Source organism: Azolla caroliniana, unplaced genomic scaffold (assembly GCF_043228905.1).
Source record: "Azolla caroliniana isolate FFs.n. ecotype wild unplaced genomic scaffold, voAzoCaro1.0.p SCAF_18, whole genome shotgun sequence".
Taxonomy (NCBI): domain Eukaryota; kingdom Viridiplantae; phylum Streptophyta; class Polypodiopsida; order Salviniales; family Salviniaceae; genus Azolla; species Azolla caroliniana.
The window spans coordinates 1,977,249-1,990,200 of NW_028230453.1; the positions used below are offsets into that span (position 1 = coordinate 1,977,249).

Consider the following 12,952-nt stretch of genomic DNA (forward strand, 5'->3'; position numbering starts at 1 on the left):
CGTTCACCCTCAACTGGGGACATGCTTGTTGGAACTGTCTTACGGATGATGTAGCGAAATATGATAGCACATGCAATGCTAAGTACATAAGGGAGAATGGCATTGTTCGGTTGATCACTGACAACAAGGTAACTACAGTTAGTGCATAGAATAAAAAACGTGGAGATCATTGGAAGTTGCTTGCCCTCATTACCATATGGTGTATATGGACAACAAGGTGTACCAAGGTATTTTCAGCACGCAAATGCCCTCTAGTTGAATCGATTAAGCTAATCTAACACATATTAATAACTACACTAAGAGCTTAATACGAGCGGATTGATGGTACTGATGATGATGCAAAATTTATGAGGCAAAATTTTAGAAAGAGGTGGTGTACTACACCGACGACGACAACAAATGGAATGGATATACAATGGAAGTATGTAGTACCCAGATGGTTGTTCCCCCCTCCCATTAATTGAACGAGGGGCGTGAAAGAGATGTCACGTGGGATAGTGAATGTAGGTGATGCGTATGAAAGGATGGCTAGAGAAACATGTGAAACTATAAGATAAATAAGTGAGATTTCTTATGTAGGATAGGATAGTCTAGGCAAGGCCTACCCGAGAAAGGGATTGAGTTTGTGTATATTTCAACTAATGGAGCATATTCTTTTTTGGAAAAAAAAACCATTGAGCGTATGTATAGGCCCTTACATATTATGTTATATCATTGTGATTAACTTGGGGATGATCGTTCACACTGAACCTTGAACCCACAACTGTGATTATTTATGTATAATGTCGAGCAACAAGTATATGCTTCTCACATTTGTCTTATTAGACCTAAGGCAATTGTAGTTATGAATGTTGAGTTAGTTCCTTATTTTGATGTTTACTATTGATGAAGTCATGCGGTTGCAATTTCTTATTAGTACCACTGACAAGCGTTAAAGAGACCAGTCGCAACTTGTGGGTCCTTGCAAGTGAGTAAGAGAGCATATCAAATGAAATTGTATCAAACTAGCACTAATATATGAGCTTTTATTTTGTACAAAAAAACAAGAAGATAAGGTTCGAAAACCAACAAACATTTACTTGGCAATTACTTTATTTTACAACCACCTCGAGAAATATAGGAAGAAGAGTGTCAAGACACATGCACACAAAAAAAAAGAATCAAAATAAATATCTTCTTACAAACAAGCCAATAAAAACATATAGGCCACTTACATATGGGATAGACATTGTATTTCACAACCACCACTCTAAATATAGGAAGAGGAGCATATGCATATTTCAAAGTCATGCGTCTTCGAAACATATGAATCTTGACAAGTCATTTACATATTATTGTAGTGCAGTTACGACATGCGTCGCTCTAAATATAGGAAGAGGAGCATATGCATATTTCAAAGTCATGCTTCTTCGAAACATATGAAACTTGACAAGTCATTTACATATTATTGTAGTGCGGTTACAACATGCGACATGCGGAAGAATTATTGAAATGATCACATGCATTGCAAAACAAGACTAGTGTTGAAAAACACCTGGAGCTTATAATATAATCCGCAACGATATGCATCGAAAATCTTGTTTTTAAGTCTTGCCATTGAAACACACAAGTCTCTACATTTTATATACCTCTATAACGCGAGATGTTCAAGAGTGAAGGAACATTTAGTTATTGAGGTATCAACAAGTAGATTATTCCCAGAAAATTGAGATGGAGATGTATCATCATTCTAATATGATGATTGTTTTCTCTAGTAGCGGTTACAACATCTTGGAAGATGCCGCATATACATAAACACGATGATGCCCGCACAATCATCGAGACACATATGCAAATAAATACACACACACACGATGCGGTCATAGATGGAGACACGAGCACACATAACATAGTGACATGGACACACGTGCATGTACAATAGAGAAATCATGGATCACGAACACACACAATCATAGAGGCACTCACATACATTCACAAAGGGGCACATGCATACAATCTCTCACACATGATCGTCACAAGAGGCAATGCACAAACACAACCATAGAGGCACGGGACGGACGGCACATGGCACAATCACGGAGGCACGCGCATACATGCACAAAGAACACAAGGCATACATACGGTCACAAAGACATGACTTGTAGTCAATGGGTCACAAAGGCACACCCATATTCACAATTCTAGAGAAAAACCAAAACACACACACACACAATAATGGACATGGACATGGGCACCCATTATAATAGACACAAACAAGGACATGGATACGTATGCACATGATGGTAAAACCCTAATTCGAGCTTGGACTTGGTCACAGACACAGACACGGTCGGATAGATACACACATGATAGTAGATCCGGATCCGTACACGAACATGAACACATACACACAAGATAGTAGGCCCATACACGAACCTGGACACGGATGTCATCGTGACTGACATGTACACGCATTATAAATAGCCACGAACAAGGACATGGACACATACACACATGATGGTAGACCCGGACCCGGACACAGACACAGACACATAGTCAGTCACATACACACATTATAGTAGACCTGGACCCGAATCCAGACACGAACACATACACACAAGATAGTAGACCCGGACCCGGACCTGGACACGGATGCGATCGTGAGTTGGAGCATGGCATGCGTGTGAACGGGTCCAATTGAGATCCACGTGGCACCGCCACGTCATCAGGCCGGGCTGTTGAACAGCTGGCTACCTGTTGACGCATTCAAAAATTTCCGACCCGACACAAAACAATTTATGTATTTGCAAAATAGCAAAAAAGAAAAAAGAAAAAAGAAAAGAAGATAAAATGGTAAAAAAAGAAGGCGCAAATTTCTATTTTATTAATTTAAAAATTGGAAATTAATCAACAGAATCATCTGCTTCTCCTACTCTGTTTCTCTCCACATTCACATTCACATTCACATACATACATGGACGAGCCCAGGACTTAACCCTAACCCTAACCCTAACCCTAACCCTAATTCCACCGAAAGAGAAACCTTCTCCTCAATCTGAGCTACCTCAGAGCTCAAAACCCCACACCCAATCTTCGGTATTACTTTCTGTATCACAGAAGAAACCCTTCAACCCTCAACTCTAAATCCTGTTAAGTCTTCTCCTCTTTCCGAGTTAGCTCAGAGCTAAAGGCCCAAACCCTATTATCGGTATTACCTTCTCTATCACCGAAGAAACCCCTCAACCTTAAATCCAGCTTCAGTTCAGCCCTAGGAAAGCGGAATCCCTGACCAAACCCTGAATTCCGTAGCTCATTGAAGCAATGGAGCCTCACCTGTTCCATCTCTTCTTTTTCTTCGCTCTATTCTTGCAGAGGAGCGTTGCACATTCCATTACGTATCCTCCACTCTATGATCTTCTCATGTCTGAGGGTATAGAGAAATTCCAGAGCTCTTATCATCAGCATGGAAGCAATCTTCTTTCTCAAGATTCGGCGGCAGCCCGACGCAACCTCGCCGGAGAGAATTCTACTTGGCAAACTCTCTCAGGTAAAGAAAGAAGAATAGAAGCTCCGAGCTTTCCATAGTTCTCTGTCTCCCGCTCATCCTTCACAATTCCATGTTTTTTCTTCACTGTCTTGCATACACAGAAGAATGGGAAGTTTTTCCTGTAAGAACTGCCACTCTGTGTTTAATTTTTTAATTTTTAATGATTATGCTAGGTATACATGTACACCCTAGAGAAATAATTCCATCTCTGTTCTTACTCAGAAGGTATTCTATCATTAGTCTTCATTGTAAACAATTGACGTCAATGTCAAGAATACTCTTGCACTACTAAAAGAATATGCAGAAACACACCTATACTACAACCAGCAATGATGCAAAACTTACTCTTATCATGTTCATATAGACTCAGCAAATATGTTAATGTGAAGATTCTAGGTTATTACTCTAGCTATGGTGTCTATTAGAGGCACATACAAAATAGAGCAAATGTGACTAACAAGATTATTTTGTGGATTCTTTCAAGGTTCACCTCCCCTTGTTGTGTCGCGTGGAGACAATGGGATTCTCCCAGATCAAACATACCCTGCTTATGCATTTGCAAAGAGTTATGGCCTATCCAGTTCAAGTGCTTTTTTATGCGATGTACAGATAACCAAGGATAATGTCCTGATATGCCGCACGGGATTAGATCTAGGTCGCAGCACCACTATCAACAAGACATTCCCAAACTTATATACCGAGCTTGATGTCAATGGACAAACTGTGTCTGGATTCTTCTCCATTAACATCACTGCTGATCTAGTTGCAAATAACATATCAGGTACAATCTCCTCTCTGTTTGCATTCATTTACGACCTTGGCTGAATCGAATATGTAAAGGATAACGAGTTTCATAATGTAACACAATTGTTCCGATCACAGAAGATGTTAACCCAAGGGTTTGAATCATGTAATTAAATAGCCCAATCTTTAATGCTGATTAAACAAGATGTTAACACAATGCTTACTTGTTGACATGCCAGCCGTACAAGCAAATACTGCACGACCATCACCACTTCAATTCCTGATCACTAGCCCTTATTTAGCATACAACTATACAAGTGGGCCATTGTGGATAAATGTCGAGGTTATACTCTGGTTCTTCAATAAATGATACATTGCATCACGGATAATTATATTTATATACATGTATATGACATATTTATATATGTGTATATATATGTACATCACATGTATATGACATATTTATATATGTGTGTGTATGTGTTGTATGAGGATCTCATACCTGTTTGCCCTTTGTCCAGTATCCAACCTTTTATTCGCAGAACAACTTTGATGTGGGAAGCGCCATAGCTGAACAGCTATTGGGTACCCCTATTGCTTACCTCTCCTCGCCAGAGGTTGGGTTTTTGAAGGATGTGCAAAATATTTTAACAAATTCTACCATGTTTATACTCAAGTTCCGGACCAAGGATGAGATAGAGCCGAGTACAAATCAGACTTACAGGTCTCTATTAAACAATCTTACAACCATTTCAGCCTTTGCCTCAGGGATCTTAGTTCCCAAAGACTATATCTGGTCAGTGAACAATGATTCTGGCTATTTGGTATCGGACAGTGGACTGATTTCTAAAGCTCACAATGCAAATCTGGCTATATTTGCCTATGATTTTGTCAATGAACTGTTTCAACCATCCATCTATAACTATAGCTTCAATCCTGTTCTCGAGTACCTCCAATATGCACCCTCAACAGGCCCCAATGTGGATGGGTTTTTCACAGATTTTCCAATTACTGCATCAAAGGCCCTAGGTAAATAAAATGGTGCAGTTCCACTTAAAATTTCCTGATTCAGGATTCTAGAAGCAGAAAAGGCACTAAAATCACTTGAATTGTTTTGATGCAGCATGTTATAGGAGTATCCCATCTGTGAATCAAACAGGTAAAAAGGAAAAAATGGTTATTAGAGTGAAATTATTTGTGTTTGATGAAAGGCAAAACATCAAAACAACCTGAATTTGTTGGATATTTATTATGGAGAAGAATTACCACACCATCCTAGAAGAGGGGGTATCCTGCTAATAGCTGAAAAATTCTAGGGCGTATGCTTGTAAATATGCCAAAAGCTGGGGTATCTTGGTGTTTTGACCCTTTATTCAATGCTATGCTTTTCTTGCTATAATGTAACGTTACTAATTTGTTTAACACAGGAAAGCAGCCCCTGATCATTTCCCACAGTGGGGCTAGTGGTGATTATCCTGGTTGTACAAGGCTTGCATATGATGGTGCAGTGAATGGGGGGGCTAACTTTATTGATTGCCCTATACAGATGACTCAGGATGGAGTGCCCATATGTAGGGGATCCCCTAATCTGCTGAGTAATACTGATATTGCAGCAAATAGTGATCTTTCTAGTCGTGTTTCTTCTATTCCACAGTTGAAGCCCCCAAACGGTGTTTACACTTTCAACTTAACATTCACGGAAATTCAAAGCTTGAAAGGTATTATGCATGTAGATTGTTTATATGCTGAATGCATGTAGATTATTTATATCCTGAATCACAATTTGAAAGCACTGCCTTTATTCACATTACGATGATAACAAATTACAATCCTCTTGTTCATGACAGCAACGATGGATAATTCTGATTTCGAAGGATTTCCTGTGCAACAGAATACCGGGTATGATGGGCAAGAAGGCATCTTAACGTTTGCACAGTTTCTAGATTATGCCAAAAATAAAAGTGTCAACATCCTTGTTGACATACAGGTATCCGTTTATTTATAATGTTCTCTTCTTTCATTGAGAGATGAAAATCCTGTATCAATTGAAGATTTGAAGCATTACATGGCCTCATGCATTTGTTCTCACTGAAATGGATATTGATTGTTTGAAACAGAATGGTTATTTTCTGGAAACACAAGTTCGTATCGATGTCATTGGAAAAGTACTTTCAGTTCTCTCTGATGCAGGGCTAAATCCGGACAGAATTGTGATCCAATCTGAAGATAGTGCTGTTCTTAAGCGTATTCGTCAGACCAATAACTACACATTGGCGTATAGGGTTGTCGAAACTAATGTCACAATCACTACAGATGTAGTAACAGAAATCAAGGCTCTTGCTACGTATGCGACATTGCCAAGAGCATTAATTCAACCAACAATTGAGGCTTTTCTTGTGAATAGTAGTGATGTGGTGGAGCAATTCCATGCACAGAACGTGAGTGTTTTTGTTTCCTACCTCAGAAATATATTTATCACTTTACCGAATGACTATGAGTCTGATCCTACTGCGGAGATTGATACAATGGTTCAATTTTTCAAAGTAGATGGTCTAATAACCACATCTCCGGCTACAGCAAAAGCTTATTTGAGTAAGTCAACCTCCCTCCATCTCTCTCTTTTGAATTGAAAGATGAAATGTATATGTACATACTCACCTATATATATAACAGGTATATCTCAACATACTCACCTATACATATGTGTGTACGTATTTTGTTGGATGTAAACATACATAGTACATACACAACCAAAAGCCAAGAACAACAACAGCCGTCTGAATGTGCATATGTATTCTCTGAATGTACAAAAGCCAAGAACTTTGGATTTCTGAAGGCATTGATGCAGTCATGTGCACATATATGTATTTATGCATATGTATTCTCTGTATATACACATATATGATGTATGTATTTGTAATGCTGCGAATGTACTTGTTTGTACGCGAATGTATATATACTTGTACATATATAAATGTGCGCGCGCGTGTGTTGCATGTATATATCATGTATTGTACAATGTATACATATGTATGGGTGTGGGGTGGGGTTGTTCGTGTTTGTTGTAACATTTGAGTCATATACCATAGATTTACTGAGATGTAATTGTTTCAGGCAATGGTTGTTTGAACGAGGAGACAGAGATAGGAGGGTTAGGTTATGCATCTCCTACTATCACCCCTGGTGGGTACTCGCGTGGTTATACTCCAAGACTTGGACCCATCCTTGATGTGGACAAAAATCAAACGACATTACCACTTTCAGTCAGCCCGAGCCCAAGCCCGATCCCGAGTGTGAGCCCTGGTTCAACCACGAGTCCGAGCCCTAATACTACTACAAATGGTGCCACTTGCAGATCTTCCCATATCCCTAACTTCTCGCAACTCATCATCGCTATCATTGCTTTTCAATACCTTATGCATTGATTCTGATGAAGACGATAACATTCATCATTCCATAATATTGACACAACCCTGTTATTTGTAGCATTATGCAAATTCGACGTATTTGTTTTTCTGGTCGATGTGTATTCTTGTTGTACGTATAGAACCTTATAAAGGACACCCTTTATTTTTATTGAGATGGTTTTTTGATACCAAGTGTGTTTTTTGTTGATATCAGAGGTACTAGTGGTGATTCAAATTGAAGATCGTTAATGATCGTAAAAGTGTTCGATAAGGATGAGATCAAATGTTTTGAATACAGATGCCAAAGTTAACATTGCTAGCCTTTGATGCGCACCATAATGGCTCCTCTAATGTGTGTGGAGGCTCAAAGATCAGGAGCACTTGGCAGTGTAGGAAAAATGGTTTCCCAACTGCCCTATCCTCGTAACCAGTTAAAAATTTGCTTTAGAATTGGTACGTAAGGTTAGATCTGTAATAGTTGACACAACATACTATCATACATACACCATACATACATACATATATGATGTGACACAATCCAAACCTGCAAGACACACATGCACTAAACCCTAAACCCTAAAGCCAGTCCTTAGGTCTTCTCGCTGTAGTTCCCTGCTATCACTACACAGCAAGCTACTACAACCCATAACCTTGAATTCAGTTGCTCATCTAAGCATCCATGGAGCCTCTCCCCTGTTCCAGCTCTTCTTCTTCTTCTTCTTCTTCCCCATCACTCTGTTTCCGCAGAGAAGCTTTGCGTAGTCCATTCCATATCATTCACCCTATGATCTCCTGATGTGCGAGGATGTAGATAAGCTCCCATCATCACTACAGCAGCAATCTTCTTTGTCCACAATCGACAGCTTGGTGCAATCTCGAAGAAGAAGCAGCAGCTCTGACATAGTTCTCTATCTCATGATCAACCTTTACAATTCCAATTTAATTCTGTCTGTACCCTTACAGAAGGCATTCATTCATTCCATTTTGAGTCTTCATTTTTAAACTACTGACATCAAGAACAAAGAATACTCTGATCACTACCAATAAGTATCTGCATAAAAAGAGCAATTATACAAATGCATGGTATTAGATCCAAAGCTTCTCAACATTCCATTAATGTCACCAATGATCCAATTTCCAATAGCATTAAGAGGTACAATCTTGGTCTCTGTTTGCATTCGTTTTATACTACCTTGGTCGAATCAAACAACAGCAGAAAAAAAGGATCATAGATCTAATAATGTAAGTAATGGACTAATCAAACATCAAGATAAATACCATTAAACATTAAACATTACCATTAGTAAATAAAATGTAAAATACCATCAATGCCCCATACCATTAGACATTGCCCTATATTAGTACTTGATAGATGATTAGATGATCCAAATAAATGAGCTTAGCTCAGCCACAGAAATAGTTAGTCTTGACAACATCTCAAGATGGGTAGCTAGTCCTAGTTATGTAGCTTAAGGCTATGGTGATGCATTAGTAAGGGTATGGTAAACCCCTATGAAAAACCTTATGCCAAAAGATTGAAATGTACAAATATCCAATCAATGGTTTAAAAAGCCATCACCATCACCATCCATTTCTATTTTTATATGTTGGATGGACTTCAACTCTTGTGCAAACATTTGGGCTATAGAACCATATGTTTGTTTAACTCTAACAAATCCAAAATTGATTCAAAAATTTTCATTAAGATATACAATTTTGTTTCTAGTTATTCATAAATTTCATTTGTCATCTCATATACTTTAGGAGCTTCGAAATTTCAGGACAAAATTAGAATGCATGTTCTAACCATTTCTATTGTAATTGCTTTGGTGTATTAGGTTTCGCTTTGATTAGTCTTTATTTAAGAGCGTGGGTGGTAAGTTCTTCGTAGGGATTTATTTCCTTTGAAGAGACTCTTTGATGCGATTGAGTGTTTTATTTTGATCCCAAAAGGATATGTATGACCTCTTAGCTCGGAATGGCCATTGAAATTATCAACCATTTTAAAAACCCATAGCTCTACAACACTACTTGATCTCATCATTAATATTAATATTAACTCTTGTAGAGGCCTGGCACTCCTTCACATTCATTCACACAAGCCAAGTATTGAAGTTGCATTATGGCATCAAATTTGTCAAATATAAAGGCATAGTAGAGGATGAGTATGAGTTTGAAATTTTACATTGCAATTTTGTGAAAGCTATGATGACAAATTTAGAGGGGGCGATGTGAAGAATCTAACTAATTAATTATTCAATGTTTAAACACCATTTGCTTGAGTTTAATCTAGGTTTACTGACAAATCTTCGTCCTTTACAAAAATAATTCTTCTAAGGCACTTAGATTCCTTTGGAGACACCATCGCTTGAGTTTAATAATCCAAGGTTTATTAACAAATCTTCGTCCGTTACCTGATAATAATTCTAAGGAGCTTAGATTCCTTCGGATTAGTCTGTCTTGAGAGCCGGAGATCGACACAATGTGAGATAAGAAGAAGAAGATAGTGAGAAGCATAGCACATATGTAATATACTAGAATGCATTGGCAAACATTCTTTTTCATACGAATGCAAACAAATGCGTATGTTATCAAAACATTGTTATGTTTTTTTTTTCACACTTTTTAACTTAACTTTCGTATCTTAAAAAAAAGAAAAAACCTTTATAATAAATAAGGAATACAAAAGCATTGTTTTTACCATACTTCGAGGGTGTTTACCATACGCGATTGATCGAAAAACATTCTCGAATGCGGATGCACGTATGGTTCATAGTAAGAAGAAGGATATATGATTATATCATATATGTATGAAGGAAGAATGGCAGTAGATAAAAAAGACAGACACACAGAGAGGACAAACATTTCTCCATAGTTCTGATTCATGAATAGATCTCCATAGCTCTCTCCCAATGACGATGACGAATATATTCTCTGATTCCTGAACCCTAAAGACTTCTCTTGCTTTCTGATCCGCAGAGAGCAAACTGGACTCATTGCTTTCTGATCCACTCCATTGCTGCAATTGGGGAGAATCACTCATCCCTTCTTCCTCCACAGTCAGTCAGTCACAAGATACAGTCATGTCACAGTCCAAATTCGAGAAGAGACGCAAAACATTAGTCTCTTTGCAAAATCTTCAGAGATGTCTCGTTGTTGGATCCCGCCTCATTCCATCTTCCAAGTCCTTTCTTCTCCTCCTCCACCCACACCCATCCCTGACCACGAAATCAAAGGCTGTTGCGATGGTAGAGATCCTGCTTCAGCACAGACAGATCTCTCACATTACGTACAACATGTGAAGCTCTGCAACCGTGGAACACACAGTAAGCGCTCTATCTCTCCCCTCCCTTCCATCCATTCCATGTTTGATTCCTGCAACTAATTTAAGTGGAAAGCTCTTCCAAATTACCCTGAGTTTCTCTCTTGATTTCCCCCAACATTTCTGTTATTTCCCCTAATGTAACCAAAACCGAGAATATGGTAGATGAATTGACCATAATTGGTAGCAACTGGCACTGTTTCGGCTCAAACCAAACTGAACCGTTAAACCATGGTTTAACGGTTTATTGGTTCCAAAAAAATTATAATGGTTTGGATTTCCGATAAACGGTTCGATTCGATTCTAAAACTCGGGTTTATAGGTTTTTGGTTAACTTTTCTTTTACCTTAATAGTTTATTGATTTAATGGTTTTTTCTTTATTTGATAAATTTAACTTAAATACTTATTTAATTTAATGTATTTTTGTTTTTTTAGATGTTTAATTAGTTTACTTTAAGTGGTTAGGTTAAATTTTTTTATTAGATGGTTTGGTTTGGTTTTAACTTTTCCCTTAACGGTTTGGTTTCAACTATTTCTTAAATGGTTTGGTTTCAATATTGAGAGTTCATAAACGGTTTGGTTTGGTTTTTGTTTTAAATAAACAGTTCGGTTCAGTTTCTTTGCCTTGAAATCAAACCGAACCGAAACCGAACCACGCGCATTGCTAATAATTGGTAGAGGATAGAGGAGGGGTTTAGCCAAAGGCGCAAAATAAACAGAAACTAAAAAAGTAATTTTGAGTTTTTTCCTTTTATTTGGCATGTTTTTTTTTTGTGTGTTTTTGTTTCTTGCAGCCAAGAGGAGAGATCCAAACTTGTTCCATTTCTTGTTGATAATTCCACACTCATATCAAATCCATCCATCATAGGCATAGTATGAACCATACGTACTATACGTGCATTCGCATTCCCGTAAGAAAAACACCCTCAAAGAATGATAAATGCCATACTTTTGGATTAACTATTTCTTATGAGGTAAATAAGCTAAAAAACTGGGATAAAAACAAAAAAAAAACATTAAAAAAAAGGGAAAAAACAAAAAAAAAACACAAGAATGTTTGAATAACATTCGCATTCGTTTTCCAAAGTAGGAAAACGAATGTTATGTTAGACAAACACAAATTTTATGTACTATGATTCATAGGTATGTTAGAAGAAAAAAAACCTGTAGCTTATAATATAATCTGCAGCGATACTTTATAAATAGACACAAACAAGGAAGGACAACGAAACCGAACCACAAAACCGCGGTTTTTACGGCTTAACAGTTTGAAAATTGTTTAACGGTTTCATGGTTTGGTTCGGTTTAGTTAAGGTTTTAAAAAGGACAACGAAACCGAACCACGAAACCGCGATTTTTACGGCTTAACAGTTTGAAAATTGTTTAACGGTTTTATGGTTTGGTTCGGTTTAGTTAAGGTTTAAAAAAAATTTAACCGGTTCGGTTTGGACCCTCTCAAACCGAACCGTACCATTGTCGATTGTTATGTCTAGGTCTACTATCATGTGTGTATATGTGTCCGACACTGTGTCCGTGTCTGAGTCTGAGTCTGAGCTCGGGTCAAGGTTTTACCATCATGTGCGTACGTGTATGTGAGAAATAAGGTCTCAAAATGAAAAGATTGAACATGGGCTGGCTTCCGACAAACTTGAGGTTTCGACGAGCGAGCCGGTGGTAAGTGAGCTGCTTCATCAGTATTTGCCCAGGAATCTGTGTTTAAAAACAACTTTAAAAATTTTAAAAAAAATAAATTAAAAGTAAAAAACCGTTTAACCGTTTAAACCGCGTTTTTTGGCTATTAAAACCAACCGAACCGAACTGTTGAAACCATTAAGTCGTTAAGCCGCAGTTTCGCGGTTAGGTTCAGTTCAAACCGAACCGTTGTCAATTGTTTCCTCGACATGAACACATGCATAATAGTTGGCCCAAACATGAAATTGGACACGGATGTG

At 37.9% G+C, this 12,952-nt stretch overlaps 1 protein-coding gene across 1 annotated transcript; it reads left to right on the forward strand.

The window, feature by feature from the left end:
- The first annotated feature begins 3,012 nt into the window (after nt 1-3,012).
- LOC147852030 (glycerophosphodiester phosphodiesterase GDPDL7-like) lies at nt 3,013-7,861 on the forward strand. The gene is made up of 9 exons (XM_087334252.1): nt 3,013-3,526; nt 4,011-4,307; nt 4,510-4,613; nt 4,792-5,299; nt 5,394-5,429; nt 5,698-5,988; nt 6,118-6,257; nt 6,388-6,862; nt 7,385-7,861. The coding sequence occupies exons 1-9, from the start codon at nt 3,301-3,303 to the stop codon at nt 7,693-7,695; spliced, it is 2,388 nt and encodes a 795-aa protein (XP_087190378.1). The 5' UTR covers nt 3,013-3,300; the 3' UTR covers nt 7,696-7,861.
- Nucleotides 7,862-12,952: the final 5,091 nt, after the last annotated feature.